Source organism: Haplochromis burtoni, unplaced genomic scaffold (assembly GCF_018398535.1).
Source record: "Haplochromis burtoni strain Fernald_Lab_line unplaced genomic scaffold, NCSU_Asbu1 Contig_60, whole genome shotgun sequence".
NCBI lineage: Eukaryota > Metazoa > Chordata > Actinopteri > Cichliformes > Cichlidae > Haplochromis > Haplochromis burtoni.
This window is the reverse complement of record NW_024582421.1, coordinates 476812-497416: the sequence shown is the minus strand read 5'-3', so window position 1 is coordinate 497416 and position 20605 is coordinate 476812. Positions and strand designations below refer to the sequence as shown.

The 20605-nt window shown below is 40.3% G+C and overlaps 1 protein-coding gene across 3 annotated transcripts in view; it reads left to right on the top strand.

The window, feature by feature from the left end:
* bsna (bassoon presynaptic cytomatrix protein a) overlaps positions 1-20605 on the top strand; it is a 117906-nt gene that overhangs the window by 69488 nt on the left and 27813 nt on the right. For all 3 annotated transcript variants that reach the window (XM_042221041.1, XM_042221039.1, XM_042221040.1), the window contains exons 3-4: positions 10700-11164; positions 14863-20232. In XM_042221041.1, the coding sequence (XP_042076975.1) occupies positions 10700-11164; positions 14863-20232 (5835 nt within the window). The remainder of the gene's footprint in view (positions 1-10699; positions 11165-14862; positions 20233-20605) is intronic.

Here is a 20605-nt window from a genome sequence, read left to right as displayed (position 1 = left end):
CGGCTTGTCTGAGTGAATCTAGACAGGAACTTCACAACCACAAGGTGAAACTGGTGTTGAAAATGGTAAATTGGATAAATGGTACTTAACTTTTATCCAATGTACTGGAGCTGCACAGTGGTTGGGGGCCTAGTGGCCCAAATGGTAAATGGCCTGCATTTGTATAGCGCTTTACTCAGTCCCTAAGGACCCCAAAGCGCTTTACACTACATTCAGTCATTCACCCATTCACACACACGTGAGGCAAGCTACATTGTAGCCACAGCTGCCCTGGGGCGCACTGACAGAGGCGAGGCTGCCGGACACTGGCGCCACCGGGCCCTCTGGCCACCACCAGTAGGCAAACACGGGGTTAGTATCTTGCCCAAGGATATTTGGCATGCAGCCAGGAGGCAGCCTGGGATCGAACCACTGACCTTCTGGTTAGTGGCTGACCTGCTCTGCCACCTGAGCTACAGCCACCCTGCAGGCCCAAGGATGAGTGGTCCTGTTCATTTCTATGGGCGGTAATATTCTTTGCTGTAAAGTCACAAAGCTCTGTAAAAGGAAAGAACTACGAACTATGAGGAGATGCAATATGACCAGAAAGAACTCAGAGGATGGTCAACCGTCATTATGAACCAATTCTCCTCAAACTCAATGCAAAAGTGTGTAAATGGCCATGATTTTATATCAGCAGTAGATCTCATTCACTTCTGAGGCTTGCCTCAGCTGTCTGGTTTGGAGAGATTTTGCCTGCACAGGTAAGACAGAATCTTGGTGTGGTATGATAAAATTCCAAATTTTCCACAAATGCAATGTTTTGCCTGTATTTCAGTCTGAAATCTCCATTTAATAATACATGACTCCTTCAAGGGAACAAAACATTGTATAATACTGGAAAATACTGGATATGGGTTTCGCCTGTAGAAAATAGAAAATGAATGCTCAAGGGAGCATATTTGGGCATAAGGTATTTCAGAGGAAGAAAGCTGACAAATTTACAGTCTATAAGCCTGATACAGTATATGTTTAGCTTCTAGGACTCTTTATAATAGCTGCTTCTCTGTGGAAAGGCTAATTCAGGTAGCCTATATAATAGAAATTCCTCAAAAAAATCCTCACAAATCTGAAAACAGCCAGATGCTGATGAAAACTGCCAATTTGTCTAAAGGCTCTGTATTCTGTTTACAGTGGTTACAGTCCTAGCTTCAGGTAACTTCACAATCATCATCATGGCAGCTATAAATTGGCAACATATGAAAAATGTAGCAGCAGCAGAGGAACGAGGTGGGCACATCAACCTCGTCTCAAGTTTTATTGGCTCTGTTAAGAATAGCTGGCCAGAGACAGAAAATAGGTAGGATGAGAAAGAGAGACGGCGACACAATATGCATGCGCATGGACACAAACACACACGTACACAGCCTTATGCACTCGCTCCGTCACCTCTCAGAATAAGGTTACATAATTAAAGAGGCTCCATTGTGATGATAAAATGAGAAAATGTTTTAAAATGTGTGTGAAGTGAAAGTGAGACCTGCTTCGGTTACATAACCACAAAAGCACCTATAATTCATCCTCCACCTGTTTGTCCTCCCTGTGAGCCTTTCCTCCACCCCCTCCATACCCCCTTCCCTTCTCTAATTTATTTTTGCTTCCTTCTCCTCCTCCTCCTTTTCATCCCCAACCGTTAATTCATTTCCTTCTTTCCCTCCTCCTCAAGCTTAATTTCTCATATTTTATGTTTTTCTATACTTTGTTCTACTTATCCTTCTCCCTCCTCTCCACCTTTTATTGCTTCTTCGTCTCCTAATCCAATCCAACATTAACAAAAGATCTACATTTGACTGATTTGTCGTACATGTTTCACTTCACAGGAGGCTCCAATGTTTAGTGTACATGTTGTATGAAGCGACCAAAAAGGGGATGTAAAAAAATAAAAATAAACACACTGACATTTTTCTTTAATCAAGGATTTTCATTACTATTATTATTATTTTTAGATCAGTCTCAGCCAAACAATTTTATGATGCAATGCGTCATACTCATTTCATCCTATTTTCTCTTCTGAGCTCGCTTCACTTTAATTCACTTCACTTTGTTGGCTTGACAACAGGAAATCTAAATGAAACCAGAGTCTCTGGGACTTGTAGAATTATCCAAAATAACCTATGTGAGAGTCTTACGAAATCTGAAATTTAACAAGAGGACACAAAAAGAAAAAAGAGGCACCTTCTAAAAAGTACTGACGTAATGGAAAGTTTAAGTTTAATATGTGCACAGTGTTTGTCATTTCCACAAGTGCATGTGTGATCATAGTGTTTGCTATTACATAGTTTTTCACTTTCTGGCTATTTGTTTATTTCTCAGTTATTTGCTCGCAGTCATATTCCCCTTCAGACATCGTGTGTGTATGTGTGTGGGTGTGTGTGTGTGTGCACTTGTTCAAATGAAATATTAACGCTGGACAGCAGACAGGAGAGAAGGATGAGGTGCAGAAAACAGCAAGAAATTCAGAGAGGAAGTAGAAACTGAAGAGGAGATGGAGCTCCAGAGGGAGGAATTAGAATGGAGACGGAGGACAATCGAAAGCTATTCTGAAAATTGCAGGAGGAAAAATGTTTATGTGGGAGGGCTCCTGTGAAATCAGCTTTTTGTTGTCATATAAAAGTCAGGCTGCTCAGGCTCAATGAGAGAGGTGATGCAACCTGTTCACCAAGGAGTGAAACCTGCCCAAAAATCATTACAGAGTGTCTTTGGGGTTCAAGACTTGGTGTTAGGACTGGGCGATATGACCCAAAATTCATATTTCGATGTTCTTTAGCTGGATGGCGATATACGATATGTATCTCGATATTTTTTTAAAGCCATAAAGTGAGGACAAAAAGAGAGTTCTTAGTCTAAGCTGTGTCCCAGGTCTCACACAGGCACTTTTATTAACATACAGCATAAATGCACATGAAAAAGTTACTCCGAAATAAATTATCAGCATTTATTAAATAATAATGTTCCATAAATAAAATAAAACAATGTTGTTTTTGTGCATAACTGAAAGCTCACAATTGTGCAGTCAAAATGTAAACTAAAAGACGCTGAGCATAATAACAAAGACAGACAGATTTCGCAGCTGCCTGGAGTTTGAAATCCTCTTTGTAACCATGTCTCTGAACAGGTGCCATTTGTGGTCCTTATACACACACAATCCGGTAATATTACGTTGAAGCACAGTACGTATTACTCCGCGAGGCTCCTGACTAAGGCCGTAATCCTGTAATGCTCCGACAACCATCAAGCGGTGCGGTTTCGTAGCTTATCAACGTCGTACTAAAACATTTTTTGACAGATTGCTGCCGGTCGTGGTCAGGTCATGGTCAGTAAGCACAACCAGGATTCAAACATAAGGCGCACTGTCGATTTTTGAGAAAATGAAAGGATTTTAGGCCGTTGTGTCAACGCGTTGACGCCGTCGAGCCCCACGCACAGGGCGATACGCGGTAACTCATTAACAGAGATTTGCCGTATTAATGCAGTTATGGTATTAATGTCATTTTAACAAGATTACCTCCACCAGCAGTTGAATAGTAATATCCAAATGTTTTCTTTTGTCGCGAAATCAATCAATGTAGAGCAGTGTCACAAACCACGGAGGCCCCAGAAAAGTGCAATCAAACGATGAGTTTATTAACAGCCCGGAGAAAACATCAACATATGTCTTCTGACTAAAATACATGTTTTGGATACTTATAAAGCAGTGGGGTACACGCCCGGTTAGAATTTAAGATGTTTTTATTCTCAAAGAAAATAGAGCGTTGATAGCTGAGTTATGTTGTGTTTGATTTGTAAGGATAAAGTGAGCAAGGAAGTACTTCCATAGCTCAGCAAGTTCTGACGCTACTTTGCAAGTCAACTGAAAGGTCAGCATACTCCCTTATTGAACAGTGAGTACTTCAAGATGATGTTCATGAAGAAGAGGTGGATACATCATGTGGCTCATGTATTTGGATGAAGTACTATGCTCTTCCTATGTCATGATGAGTAAGGAATATATAGCATCACTGGTCAGCTGAGTGTCCACAAATATGAGACCAAGCCAGACATAGCAGTGGCATCTATGGTGTGATGGGAGTGATCCAACTTTACAAAAAAGCTCTTTTTAATCTTGTTCTTATTCCAAAATTGGACTTTCATTTCGACCATCTTCATTGTAATTGTGATTTTTTTAATTTATTTGATCTATTTAATCTTTTTATCTCTTTATTTTTTGGGGTGATGAGGGATTTGATGGGGCGGAAACACCCAAACACATTGTTGTACTCCTCTGCCACAAACTGAAGCCAGTTGCATCAGACTCAGCAGGGAACCACATGACTAAAGGCTGAGCTGAATTACAGTATATGTGCACATGTTGTGTCACTCTCCCATTTTCCTCACCCCTCCAGCCCTATGAGCTTCTCTGCTTCCCTTCTTTTCCTTTTCTTCCTCCTTCTGCTTGTCATCCCTCTCTCTTTCTGGTAAGCCTTCAGCTACAGAGGCCTCCTCCATTTTGCATTGATGTGAGCTGCATGTCTACATGCGTGCATTTGTGCTTCTGTGAGGATATGAGTGTATGTGTGCCGCAGTAGAGTGCTGCCTAAAGCGGAAGCCTGTGCTAAGGAAGTGTGCGCTCGAGCAGAACAATGGCATTCTGGGTAAAAATAGCCCTTGCTCTGTTGGAGGGAGAGAAGCAGAGACAGAGGGTGACAGGCAGAGAGGAGAGAGGAAGGAGAAGATACAAGTTTAATGACTGTGTGGTGAAAAGAAAAAAATAGAAACTTCAGGTGCAAATGTGGGAGAAGTAAAACAGGAAAAAGAAAATCATGAAACTGACTAAGAAACTGACAGAAGTGCTTCTGAAGGTTGGGATGTCTTTGTAACAATAAACTAATCGCACTCGGTAGATATAGAGATATTTGACATCGATGTCTTCTGTACAAACTGAATTTCGGGACCAGTAAGAGTGTTGCTAGTGTAACCAGTGTAACTATATTAAATCACAGCTCATAACAGAATTCATCAAATGCCTTTAGTCATATTTTGTAGCTGTGGAATAAAAGATGTGGCAATTTTTCGTAACTCATTATTTTACAATATATGCAAAGTTTGGTTATGAATAGCAAGAATAGCCTTGAACCAGCCATGTAAATGTAATAGTCCACACAGACATATAGTAGCAGTACTATGTAGTGGAGAAAGGAGCGACAGAAAATCATGCCGATAGATGATGCAGCTTTGGCCAGAGTCAGAGATAAATACAGTCCTGTGCAAAAATCTTGACCCACATCTCATTTTTTAAATTTTTTTCTTCCAAGGAAACAGACATTCTTGTCATTTTTAAAGTGCCTTTGGATAATATTTATCCAGCTTTTCTTGAATTTCTTTCAAAGTTTTTCTTTGGACATAGGCTGCTCTTTTACTCATTTTCAGTCCAGTCCTTGTACCTGTCCTTTTTTTCCCAATTTTCAAATCAATTTTATATATACAGAGCCAAGTTACAATAGCAGTCACTTTAAGGAGTATAAGTTGAAGCCTGTAAAAGATTACAGAGAAAATTCCTGCAGTCAAATTACTCCCTTTGAGCAAGACAGTAGGAAGGAAAAACTCCCTTTTAACAGGAAGAAACCTTCAGAAGAACAAGGATCAGGGAGGGGCGGCCATCTGCCGTGATCGCCTGGGGGTGAGGGGAGGAAGAAAGAACAAAGACACACTGTGGAAGAGAGCCAGAAGAATGGTACTTTGTTTGTGAAGCCGCTTAACACTGACCTATGACTTGTTCAAGCATAAAAACTAGCACCAAACCCAACGGACTGAATGGAAGGATGGCTGTCAAGATGACATTTTTATAGAAGGGAAACAAGAACTGGACTGAAAATCAGTATCAACAGGTTTCATGGAGATCCAAATTTCAGTGTTATTAAAGCGGTGTGGGAGCATCTTGACAGCGAACAGAATAAAAGGCATCCGAAGAAGAGCTTTGAATGTCCTTCAAGAAGCCTGTGAACTGAAGACTACTTAAAGAAATGACAAAGAAGTTGCCTAAAAGAATTCAGGCTGTGTTGGAAGAATGAAGGCGATCATACCAAATATTGAGTTACAAGCTCGTTTGAATTACGCCAAGTCTTACTTTAAATGTATGTTTCAATAAATAGCTGCACCTATTTAGAAATGAGTGTAAGCCTGAGAGTTTTGGACAGTACTGTTACTCTCCATCATGAAGGTGCAATTGCTAGACCTCTATTTGGATAAGACAAAGTAAAAGCAATAGTAAGTTACTGCTACAGATTTTCTGCGAATAAAATCCAGTGGCAGGGAAATGCTGCTTGTGACAGGTGGGTATGAATAAAAGGCAAATCCATTTCTTTCCCTATTATTAAGTGCGAAATAGATGGAGTAACTGAAAATAGCAGGAAATGGACTGAAAAAGAGCAGAAAGGTAGACAAGAAAAAAAAAGACGAGAGCTGGAAGGTATAGGACAAAAACAAATCCAGCTATGCTCAACATGCTGTAAAAGGACAGACATTCTGAAAGAGAAGATTCAGAATGTGCTGCAGAATGACACATGAAAAGAAAACAGCAGTGCTCTGCGGCATGAATTAGCACTGATGGAGCATTTTAGTGAGTGTTATTGACAGGAGTAGAAAAGGCCAGATTGTTTGTGCTATATAGGCTAAGTGGGCACCACTGGGAAAACACACACTCACAAACTTCCCTGTAATGTCATCTTGAATATACTCTCTCTGAGAAAAGGAGGGAATGAGTTCACTTTAGGGTTGAAAAATGATTCAACCATTTCAGAACCTACAGTACAATGTGGTGCTTCAGGGGATGTACACACACAGAGTTGTGTTTCCATCATGTCAGAGGGCATTACATCGGCTTACATTCATTTGGTGTACTGTACTGTATTCAGAATGTATTCTTCAGGAGTTTAAACCTGAACCCCAATTAAGCTTCATTTATGTTGAGCTTAAAGATTTGACAGTGATACATCTCCTGTATAATCACTGGGATATAAACTCATTTTCAGTTACAGTTAGCATCGAGGCAGCCAATCAGAAGATGACTTCCTCATCAGCTACTTTGTTCAGTTATAATTGCTGAAGGCATTTAAGATATTCCAGTGAAGGCGTCTCAAAATATTTTCTTTCTGTAATGCTATGAGTCCCTAATGCGCAAAAAGATTTTCCATCTTCTGATAATCTGTTTCTTTTTTTTTATGCAGAAGCCATGTTGGTGGGAATAGGATATTCAAATGAATTTAAATTTTAGGTTTCATTGAGCGCACATACTTTTTTGATCTTTTTTCCCCCTCATTTTTAAATGACTGATCCAATTTTTTTTAATATTAAGATTTCACGTATCCTAAGCTGCATTATTCAGTCATTTCAAATTAAATGTTGAAATGTGAGTTTTTCTGTGAATTTTATATTGTAAAAGAAGTTTTGGTGACAAATGGCAAAAGATAAATGATTAAAAAGAAAAAAGAAAAACAAACACTTGGATGTAACCTGTTGTCTGTTCAGCTTCTAGTTCCTCTACCATTTAATTGTTTTTCTTACTGTAATTAGCTGGTCATGATAACTGGAGGCTAGCATTTTCAAAACTGTCGGATCAGCTTATATTACTATATTTATTAATGTTGTGAATCCTGTGCCAATTATAGTGCTCACTGCTCGGCCCAAAGCAGCACTGTCACTGTGAAATCTAAGGGAGATGGAGTCTTTTGTGTGACATCTAATCGCAGATAAACTCCCAAAAGGATTCAGAAAAAGACAGGGGATGGAGCAAATACAGGAGGCTTGAGAGCGGGAGAGAGCTATTAAAGGCAGAATGAGCCAGAGAATGGAGTTTCTGTAGAAAGAGATTTGGTGAGTTTGGTGTAGAGAAAGAGAAAGGACTCGATGGAGGTGAATAAGAATAGAGATGATAGATAAGTGTTGAAGAGGAACAACTGCTTCTGTCAATTATTCATTACATGAGTAATACAGCTGCTCTTCAGCCCCAAACTCCATTAGCTGTCATGGACAGAAACAGACACACTGGCACAGAATAAACAGAAGGTGCTGGTGGCGTTGGTGGGTGGTGAGCTAGATACTGGAGAGATCATCAAAAATACATAATGCATAAGTATTATATATTATGTTGAAATGCAACTGTAAATTTAAAACTAACCCTCTTCTCAGTTTTATGCCTTAGACCTCACTCCTGTAGTATTGCTGTGCTGCTAACTCTATTAGTCAGTGTTAGCATAGGACAAAACACTTTATAATGTGTTACACCTCATTTATGTGTTGTACAGGTAGATAATTTATTGTTTTTAGTCACTCTCATCATTTCTTGCCACTGATGACTGTTAATTTTATCTTGAACTCTAAGAAAAAACCCTCTGAATGCTCATGGGGTAGAATTCACCATTAGCAACTAGCTAATTGGAGCAGTTAGCAATAGGCCGCACGACACTACAACACCATTTAGCGCTACTTCTTTGTGTTGTATGTTGCATTCTATTGTGTTTCATATTGATCTGATGTTATACGTTTGTTTCTTCTGTTACACTATGAAGCACGCCGGTGTATTTATGGAACAGACACAAAAGCAGACACAGGAGAAACAAACTAAGGTTTAAAAAAAAGCTAGTCGTTTATTTGACTGAAAAAACATGAAGACAAAACAAGGCAAGGCGAATAGGGGCAAGATCTAAACTAAAAACTAAACTGGGAAAACTAAACTATGAAAACATAGACATAAGGCATGAACATGGAACTGAAGAGGAACATGCAAACATAAATGTGAAAAAAGTCTGAACATGAACATGAACCTGAACCTGAGTAGTAGCAAAAACTCTGTGGACTGACGAGACATGACATGAAGATAAACAGGCGACCCGACGAAGAACAGAAGGAGACTTAACTAGACTCTAACACTGGACTCTTCACAATAAAACAGGAAACATGGAGAGATGTAGACATGACACACGAGCTTGACAACGTGGACACAACACAGACATAAAACACGTGACACACTGGACAGGAAACATGACACATAAACAAGGAGACAAAGATGAAACAAAAACCAGAATAAAACTTAACTAAATCCTAACTATTAATAACACAAGAACCTATTATCACAAACTTAAAATAAGAAAATCTAAAATACAAAATAGCCTCAAAACGTCACAGACCCAGCCCCTGACACTTTGTAATTCTTCTGTCTATAAAAAGTGCTACATGTACATTTTATTTATGTAGAAGCTAAAGAGGCAGATAAAATCCTTTGCAGTTGATAGACTCACACAGACACATAACGGGTATGGCAGTCTATTCTCCCTGCAGCACGGACTACACTGCCCATGAGGCTACATTCTTTAGGGGTATGCCTGTAACACTCTGCCTATTGCCTTCATATTAAATAATTTAAAAAAAATATTTCTTCACATCATTATGAGACGTGAGATTGAGACACAGGCATTTCAGCCTCTTAATGCGTGTTTTGTTTGGGTTTTCACCGGCACGAAATTACCAAAAATAGAGAGAGCATAGCCTAACATATGAAACAGGAAAAGACAGCCGTGCAATCCCTTTATTTCAGCAAAGTAACTGTATTCAGAATACCACCTTTTTAAACGGTAACTGTAATGGAATACAGTTACTCATATTTTGTATTTTAAATACGTAACGGTGGTACATGTATTCCGTTACTCCCCAACACTGCATTTAAACAACAGAAGTTGACCCAAAGTGCTTTAGACAGGTACATTTACATTTCTGGTCTCCAAAAACTCCAGTTTTAAAACACAGAATAAGATGAAAGGTGTTTTGTTTTATTAAATAATTAATGTGAAATTAAAAATCATAGTGATTTAGTGGTCATTAAAATGTGTTCAGCATTTACAAATTGATGATAATTCGTCTCATAAATCATGACACACTGCTCTCTCCTATTTATGCTGCCTTTATAGTATCAGCATCTGTATTGGCATTGACAAAACAGTTTTTGTATTTACTTACAATACCAACATTTGCACTACTGTACTTCACTACTAAGAAGAAGGGAATAACAAACTAATATTCACCAGGTGGATAAATGAAAAACTGTTGCAGCAAGCAAATTTGTAAATACCTCTTTGTCATATTATCTTGAAAGGTGATGAGTTTCTAACAAAATGTTGCGTCTCTGGAGTAATGTTTATGATATTGTAAATTTTCGAAATATATTTGTATGCTACTAGTTTGGCTTTGTCAGAATGAAGAAGACCAAATTACAAGCTAGATTAAGTACACTGTTGTGCACCAAGTCTTTCATTTTTTGCCACTCAGGCTCACAGTGTGTGAAATCGAGTAGAGTTGATCTGATGAAACAGGGAGTAGCTGTTAGAGCGACTTGGCCTTTTAGAAACGTGCATCAGCTCAGTTTAGCCGCTACACCTCTGACAGCTCTGTCTGGAAATAAGATTTTCAGTGTACACAGTATGTGAGTGTATGTGTGTGTGAGGCTGTTGCTGTAGTTTGCTATTTAAGTGAATGCTGAGTTGAAAGTTAAGAATATTAACCAGGTTATGAATGTGAAACAATATTAGTTAATCCACATAAAGCGATCTTTGGTGCAGTAAGGCTAAGGTTGTATCACAATTACACACAAAACAAATTACATGTTTGTCTTTTTGTCTTCTCTCTGTTTCAGAAAAAAGAGTGGTTATGTCTCAACTGCCAGACGCAGCGGCTGATGTCTGGAGAAGGTCTTGATGAGCCTCCACTTCCTGTTCCTCATCCGTCTCCCAAGCACCAACCCACGGGCTCGCCTCGACATCAGACACCAATCAGTCAGCAAAGTCCCCTCCACAAACCTACCACCCAGCAAGGGACCAAGCCAGGCCAGCCCCAAACACAGAGCCAGAAGCCACAGGCGGGAAGTGTCGTTAGCAGCCCGTTTGCACCCGCAGCTGCCAAACAGCCAACTGAGACCAAGACTACAGCACCATCCACGACACCAGTAACAACCACTGAGATCGAGAAACAGTCAAAACCATCAGAGGAAAAGCTCAAGACTGAGCCCGAGAACCAAACTTCCAAAGAGACCAAGCCCTCCCAGAAGAAAGGAGAGCAGATCACACCGATCAAGGACATTAAGAAGTCCAGGCACTATGATGTAAGTCTGATTTTTGCATGTCACCAATTTATGTGTTAAACTAAGGAAAATGACCAAAAAGTGAACACAAATGATTTTTGAGTTTTTTAAATGTGTCCAATATCACATTCAAATGTGAACTATGCAAAAAGACACAAAGAAAATGCAAAAGTCATCGTGCAGTTGTACAGAAATATGTGGATACAGACTTAGAGCCAGGAGGGTTTTGAGGCATGTCTGTCTACACTGAAACTGATTTCCTCCAAAATTTCAGGATGTATCGCCATTAGAGAGACATGCCAGGATAGACTTAGCAAGACACTCAGGCCATGGAAGTGATGAATTTTGATTTGACTGTTCGGACTGAGGTTTGCAGTGAATAAAAGCAGACCTGCATTCGAGTTATGACCATTTATTTATTTTACCCCAGGCAAAACTGAGAAATAGCAACTTCCACAGGGCATTAGGCTACTTTTGGCTCTGATTTGACACTATATTTATAAAATTGAACTCAGTTTACATGTAATCAAGAATGTAAAAAAACAGATCTGGGTCGCATATAAGTAAAAACTGACTTTTGAGGTATGGTCCAGCTTCACATTTATGTTTTTGGTTTTTTTTGGTTTTTTAAATCAAACTCGCGCTCTGGTTCAGACCTGCAGAGCTTTAGCAGAGGATTTCTCCATGCTGCTCATTTTTGTGGCACTAAAGCTAGAGTTTAAAAAAGGCCTTTGACCTTGTCCTTCGCACAGAAAAACTGCTAGGTATAGTTATCTAAAGGTTTTTCACATTAACTAGAGACTATGTTGGTTTACTGTAGATGGCCTACAGCATCTTGTGCAGCTGTGTCACTCACATCCATGCTTTTATGCTTGTTGCATTGCTATTGTTCATGAATGCAGCTAAACAACTAATAACTTCTATAAGCTGATTCTCCATATTCACATAGTCATGGGAGAAGGGTCAGGGTTGGGATTACTTTTAGCCTTTCTGGATACAAACTCAGGGTGTGTGGGTGTGTGTGTTTGCGTTTTACACCACATGTATGCTTCAGACTGACTTGAGAAGTTTTTAATTGTCTTCCCTTCCAGCCTCCATGCAGCCACGTGATGCTTCTTTTCTTTATGTATTCAATACTTATTCCCTCCGTAATTCCACTTTATTACACATAACTTGATTTAAATACTTATTTGTTTTGATTTCGTTGTATGTGCGGATTACCTGGATTGCTGCCTACATCTGGTGAAAATTTCATGTCAATAGCTCCATTAGAAATGTTTTTCCTGAGAAAACTGTTGACACATTCAATACTTATTTTTTCCAATGTAAACATTATATAATGTTTTTTTCTGAGTTTCAGTTACTTACTTCAGATAAGTAAATCTGAACTTCTTATTTTACCACTATTAATTTGGATCCTTTGCTACATGTTTCTTGTTTTTAAATATTCAAAAGAAATCTTTTTTTTTAAATTTGGTCTCTGATCCATAAATACAACTTATGGTTGTTTTGTTCTTTTTTTTTTAAAGAGGAGTCAAAATGCTAAAGCTTTGTAATGAGCCTTCTGATTTATGATACATATTTTATTTGCAGTCATATTTGATCATTTCTAAAATGGGAATGTTCATTATTATTATTATTATTATTATTATTATTATTATTATTATTATTATTATTATTATTATTATTATTATTGTAGTGACAACTAAAATACATCAATTTTGACTCTGCACTTATTTACAGAGGGATGAGATACTTGCCTTGTCTCATTTTCCCACACTCTATTAAGATGATATTGTCACTAAAAGTGACTAGTGCCCATGATGTGTCATATTTTTTGTACTGTATCTCTTGCTCGGTTAATATGGCTTTTGTGCTGCCTATGCAAAGCTTATTTAATGTTTTCAGTTCTTGTACAAAATGTCCCTATATATTTCTATTCAGACTGGTGCTTATACATATACATTTACTTGCAACACTGACATGATAATCACTTTGTTTGCAGATATGGGTACTTTACATGGCAAAATAACTGTTGCATAGATGTAATATTAGGTAATTCTAAGCTAAATCGGTTCCATTTTCCTCAAGTGTTGGACGTCCATATTGATTTGGAAAGTATGTCATTGATTCCCATTTCACAGTATGCTGAGGCTGCAAGTGGCAGCAAGGCATTGGATTACCTTGGGGAGAGACAGAGATTGAAAAACAAAGACAGCAGGAAGAACCTTTTCTTGCTGTTCCAATTCTTCTAAAAATTGGCATGTCATGAATCTGTAAAATCTCCAAGCCCTTAGTTCATGTAGCACTCTTGTGGTCATTTTTAAGGTAGTGCTGGACTTTATCATCTGAAGAGCTGCTAAGTAATTAAATTATACAGAGCTCAAAGTACAGATGCATTATAACCACCTTAAGTGCTTTGCATGATTTTTACCAGTTTTCCATCCTTTTCTCCATCTCCCCAATCATTTACCAGGTTGGTTCCTTTGAGATTATAAATGACTGTTATTAAGAGCCATTGATGAATGAGTTTTCATTTGTTCAGATATTAAAGTCAGCTATACAATCTTACTTTGAGCTCATCATCAAAAGGAAAAAACATGAAAAACATAGTTTGACTAACCTCTTTCCATCAATGGCTCAACATACCTAACAATTATAAGTCACATTAAGATTATTGCATAATAATGTTATTTGTCTTGAGACAAATGAATAAATCAGATCAGATTCAAAGATGTAGAGTAAAATCCAAGTGTTTTGACTCAATTCTCAATTTTTATTACATATTTAAATATTTAAATTAAGTTATATTTAAGTAGTTTTTATTTAGGATTAAGTGTTAGATGTGTTAGCTACGTGTTAGCTAATGCTAGTGAACCTGATAGTAATATATTTTTGTTTGTTTGTTTTTTCTTTAGATTCAAAATGAGTATGCGCAAACCTATTTGTGTTATATGAATGTAAAGTTTCTAAATATGTAATGACTGATATTTATTTTACCATTGAGTCTCTTTTTATTTGTTTTTACTTGTTTTCAGTACATGTTCTCTTTTCTATTTATATTTCCAACCTGGGATGAAGAAAGTATTCTGATTCTGAATAATTCTAATAGGCATTGTGTCCCTTAAATTATAAGACATGAGTAGCATGTAGTAATAAATAAATCTCTTTTAGACTGATTTAAACTAAAGCATTCCATTTCAGCCCACTGGCTTAAAACTAAGTTTAATGGAAAAACATAAAATGTCTTCATGGTGATTTAGTGATCTCGTGAATGAAATCCAGTTGATATGAAATCAGTTTCATCAATTTTTATTTTTATTTTTTATATTTTTTTCTTTTTTCTTTTATTTACAAGACAATGAAAGTTGAAAACTGCAGTTTTGGCGTACAGGTTCAAGCATCATAATGATATTTTTAATATAAACTGAAACCATACCATATTATGGCTATCATACAAATAGGACTAGGATATATTACTGCAAATTTCTAAATAAGAAATACCATTTTTAAAACTCGTATTTATTTGTAATTTTAAAAAGTATGAATTTTGCATCTAAAATCAGAAAGTGATTTTAAGTGGGCTTAATTTTTATGCAGATTGATATTATTGACCAGTTTCAACACATTGTAAAATTGATATAAATTATCATCAAAACTAAAAACCTTAGCTCCCCCAAGTCTAATCCATTTGTTTTTCTGTTTTCTTTTCTCTGTAGGATACAAAAAACAACAGCACCCACGACTTATCACGCAGCCCTCAGAGTCTCAGTGACACTGGCTACTCATCTGATGGTATCTCCAGCTCCCACAGTGAAATCACAGGTCTAATCCAGGAAGAAGAGATGAAGCTGAGTGAAAGGGGAATCAGCAGCCGGGGCTCCCCACCAAGTCCCTCTGAAATCACCAAGCTGGAAAGCTCCATGAGGCCATTACTAGAGAAGAGCTTCTCTGAAGAGAAGGCAGACAGAAGGGGGAGGAAGCACAGAGACAGAGATTTGGATGACAGAGGGAAGCAACGCCCACGTTCTCTGTCAATCCCTCCAGATGCATATGACTCTGATGAGGAGCTGGAAGATATACTTGAGGAAGAAGAAGATGGGGGAGACTGGGAGGGTAAGCGAAAGGAAGGGAAAGAGGAGAAGAAGGAGAAGAAAAAGAAAGAAAAGGAAGCTGAGCCCACAGAGATGACCGATGAGGAGTTCATGAGGAGACAAATAATGGAGATGAGTGCTGATGAAGACAATGAGGAGGAGGAGGAAGAGATGGAGGAAGATGAAGATGAGGAAGACGAAGGATATGGCTACCAGAAACCCAAGAAAAGCCACCATAAGCACATAATCTCTGACTCAGGGAAAGAAAAGAGACGCCTTCAGCACCATTCCAGTAGTTTTGAGGAGGAGACTAAGAGCTCTACTGATGTCTATAAAGGCTCACTAGAAGAGGGTGAGGAAGATGTGATGGCATCGCAAGGAGGTCTGAGGCGCTTCAAAACAATTGAACTCAATAACACCAATAGCTACAGTCGAGACATCGAGCTGAGCAATGAAAACGACTTAAGCCTTGATCGGGAACCAGAGCTAGAGATGGAGAGTCTGACAGGATCTCCTGAGGAACGTTCTCGTGGTGACTACTCCTCTACTCTGCCACCCACTTCATCCTCATATGGCTCTGGACAATCTCCTACGTCCATCTCATCAATGGAGGAAGATAGTGACAGTAGCCCCAGTAGGAGGCAAAGACTGGAGGAGGCTAAGCAGCAGAGGAAAGCACGCCACCGCTCTCATGGCCCTCTCCTTCCTACCATTGAAGATTCTTCAGAAGAGGATGAACTCAGAGAGGAAGAGGAACTTCTGAGAGAACAGGAAAAGATGAGAGAAGTGGAACAGCAGAGAATTAGAAGTACAGCAAGAAAGACCAAGAGAGATAAAGAGGAACTGAGGGCTCAGAGGCGCAGAGAAAGATCCAAGACCCCACCTAGCAATCTGTCACCTATTGAGGATGCGTCTCCAACAGAAGAGCTAAGACAAGCAGCAGAAATGGAAGAGCTTCATCGTTCCTCTGCTTCTGAATATTCGCCTCAAAGTCTTGACTCAGAGGCAGAGGGATATGAGTCCAAACTTTACAAGTCAGGAAGTGAGTATAATCTGCCAACCTTCATGTCACTCTATTCCCCGATAGAGAAAACAACTGCAACCACCACCACAGCACCATCTTCAACTTCCAAACCTCTGAAGAGTGCTGAGGAGGTCTATGAGGAGATGATGAGAAAGGCAGAAATGCTTCAAAAGCAGCAGAAACAACAACAGCAACAACAGCAACATGGAAGACATGGGCAGTACTATGAGGAGGACATTAATGGGCAAAGTTATGATGATGAGTATGAATATGAGCAAGATCAAACAGGATATGACAATGAGGCAGCAGAGACAGAAACTGATATTTATGAGGAGATTAGACAAACATCTCAGAACATTACCAAGATGCAACAGGCCACAGATGAGCAAGTAGAGATTGAAATTGAGAGCTCTTACCCAGATAAACAGCTCTTAGATACAGGCTCAGCCTTTGCTAAGCTACTAGAGCAAAGTAATGCTCTCCTTACACCAGGTACCAGTCCCACCCAGATCTCAGCTCCTGTGTCCTTTGCTGAGACTGCAGGGCGAATCCCTGATGTCAGAGTAACACAGCACTATTCTGCAAAGGATGGACACAAAGATAGACTCAAAACCCAAGCAGGAAAGAATGGAATAACTCCAACAGTGGCAGCAACCACTATTGCAGCATATGGTGTTTATGCTAGAGATGCAGTAACTATTTCTCAGACTGGTTCAAGCCATACTGTTACATCCACTCAGTCTGAAATAGGTCGCAGGCATATGGGTAGTACATCCGCATCTTCAGCTACAGTCTCAAGCGTATGCAGCAAGATTGCAGAGATTACCCAAGCCTACAGTCAAAGAGAAGTCATTACCAGAAGGGTAGGGGAGACCAGGGGGATCCAAGTGCGAGACAGCTCAACATCTTCTATTGAGAGAATTATTGAGCCCCGTTCTCCCAAGTATACTACTTATTACAGAAGCACCAGTCCTCCTCTTTCACCATCACCACCACCACCACAGAGTCCCACTCGCTCTCCTTCAAGAAGAGCTACAGCTGAGTTCTCTACACAGACTTTCAGTTCAGCATTGAGAATGGAGTCAGCAGGCTCTGGTCCTACTTCACCAGTAATGGCTCAGGGAACCCAAACATCACATCGATCAGTTTCCCCTAGGCTCTATCGACAGCAATCCTCTCAGGATGCCCCATACTCCCCTCCTTCAAGCCCAGCTAGGCCAACGACAGTCAATACTGCAACTTCCCCGCTGTCTTCTCCTACCCGATTTAGCCGCCAATCAACATTTGATACTTACTCTCCATGTGGCAGCCCTCCAGACACACCACCTTACCACCACTCTCCTACACGGAGCTTTTATCGTACACAAAGAGTGGAGAAAGTAAATGTCGGAACAAGCATGGTCACCACAGCCAGCATATACACCAGAGGGTCTGTTTCAATGGATAATATCTCCCTCTGTAGGATATCTACAGTCCCAGGGACTTCGAGGGTAGAGCAGGGCCATATGATTCATGGTGGAAGTGTTGTGGACCTTAGAACAGCTACTAAACCAGCTCCTATTATTATGACTGACCAAGGAATGGATCTCACCTCCTTAGCCACAGAAAGCAGAAAATACCATGGTGGACCAGAGGGTAGCAGACATTCAACGATTGTACAGCCACTGATTATGAATTTGAACACACAGGAAACCACCACACCAACCACTGTGAGTGTCACCGTAGCTGCTTCAATGTTCATGACCCAGCCAAAACAACCAACAGTTTATGGTGATCCACATCAAAACCGGGTGGATCTGGGACAAGGCATGGGTTCAGCAGTTTGTCTCTCCCAGAATAAACCAGTTTCACCTCCAACTGACCCATCAATACCAAAAATTGATGCCAAACTGGAAGACCTCAGTATACAACAGAGAGAGCTTCAAAAACAACAAGAGAAGCTGCAGAAACAACAAGAGCTCCTGGAACAACAGTTGCAACACCACCATCAGATGCAACAACAGCAGCAACAGGCATCTGTTTTAGCCAGGTACAACCTTACTGGCCCAATCTCACCTTTACTGAAAAAAGATTTGCTCGTCAGTCAGACAACCACTGCTTCAGCTGTGGTCAGTGCTGTATCACCAATCATTAACCCTGAACTGTATGGCGCTGGTCCAGTTGAACTCAAGGGAAAGCCCAGTCCTCCTGGTTTGATATCAGGGGGTAAATCGCCACATAGTATGGTTGTACAAATGGATGGGGGCCCAGACCCAGCCAGGGCTGTGACTCAGCTCGTCAAGGTAGAAGAAGGACAGGATGCTGTAGATCTGACAGGAGGCCAAATTAAGCCTGACAACCAACCAGCTTGCTGTGATGTTGTTTATCGACTTCCATTTGGTGGAACCTGTGTTGGTGCTCCTGAGAAAGAAGGCATAAGGCCTCCATCTGCCCCACCTCTCACCTATGAGTCTGACCAAGAAAGACAACCTGGAAGGTACCATGAGTATCCAATGGATGGGCGTAAGGCCTACACGTTACCTTTTCCTGGTAGGCTCCAGCCTTCAATGTCTGATACAAACCTTGCTGAAGCTGGGTTACAGTCTTACCATTCTAAAGTGGAACCACATCTCCAAGCTTCAGGAGAACTTGCCATGGATCTAACTGCTATGAAACAGGGCTATGGAGGATATGTGGGGATGCAGTATGGTTCCTATACAGATTTACGGCATGGAGGAGACATTGCAGCACAAACACTGCCTATCAGAAGATACAATTCCTTGTCCAACATCAGTTCAGATTATGGCTATTCTGCGCGTGACATTGCTAACTTCCAAGAAGCTAACTTGGCTCAGTACAGTGCCACAACTGCAAGGGAGATTAGCCGAATGTGTGCAGCACTCAATTCCATGGATCGCTATGGAAGCAACCCAGACTTGATGCAGTTTGGCAGTTTGAGCAGAGGTACTGGGCCCATGGCCTCCAGACTTGCAGCTGGTCTTGGCATTAGGCAAAACCTTCTCTTTGGATTAGATGGGAAGCCAATCTCTCACAGTCAAGCCTTAACTAATCTTATCAATGCCAGGCAGGCAAGTCTAAGAGCCATGTACCCCGCTGCTATTAGATCCTCAGATGGGATGATCTACTCAACTATTCAGACCCCCATTGCTTCTACACTTCCCATCACAACCCAGCCTGCCTCTGTTCTTCGACCACTAATAAGAGGAGTCTACAGGCCATACCTCTCTGCCAACATGACACCAGTGCCCCTATCTAGTCTTAGCAGGCTACCAATGAGCCCCAGAATGCCCTTATCTGGACAAGCTGCAGTCCGTTATCCAGCACCAGGCCTCCAAACAACATCAGCCACTGACATAAGTGCTGCTGCCACAACAACCTCAGCAACTGCAGGGGCCCTAGTGGGTGTTCCCATGACAACTAGCTCAGTGGTCCAGGATGAACCAGTTTACCTTGGCAAAGGTGCGACAGTGTCCTCTTCATCAGCAGAGGTCACCTCGGTGCAAGGAACAGTTGTCATACCAGCTGATCAGCAGCAGCAGCCAATAAACCTGTCCCAGGCACACCTGAGTAGCCAACAACAGAAACAAGTAACAACTGTTCAGCAGCCACAACAGCCTGCCCCTGCTGCACATGCTTACCCACTTTCAGGTCCTGCACAAACACATGGTTACACCCAACCTCCAGCAGTCCTGTCTGCCCCTACTGCTGGCTTACCAATTCCAGGTGGTCTTCCTCCTTTCCCTCCACCAGGTGCCATACACAAAGAGGGTGAAACTGAGGCAGAGAGACTGCACCGCCAGCAGGAGCAGCTTCTGCAGATGGAGAGAGAGCGGGTGGAGCTGGAGAAACTCAGACAATTGCGCCTGCAAGAAGAGCTGGAAAGGGAAAGGTTAGAGCTGAAGTTGCACAGGGAGAAGGAGCAGATGCTGGTGCAAAGAGAGTTACAGGAGCTGCAGAACATCAAGGAACAGGTAGAGGGAGAAGCAGGAGGTGGAATGCAGAGTTTGATCCTTAATGTCTTGTTTGATGTTGTGTGGTTATTGTGTTTGGATTGGATATTGGTTTTTTGGTTTAGTTTTGTGGTGGTGTTATTTGTGGTGTATTTGGTTGAGTTATCTTTTTTTAATCCCATTTAAAATGCTTTTATTCAGTGTTTCAGTATTGTGCCTACTTAACAAGACACATTAAAAACAGCTAATTTTTTAAACAGTATATTGTCTTTCAATGTCTGTCTCTTAGCAGTTCTTCTAAAAAGTATATTAAACAAGCATTTTCAGTTAATCAGATACATTAAGTCCATAAGATATTTCTTTAAAATGTGCTAAAATTCTGTTCAAAAGTGAT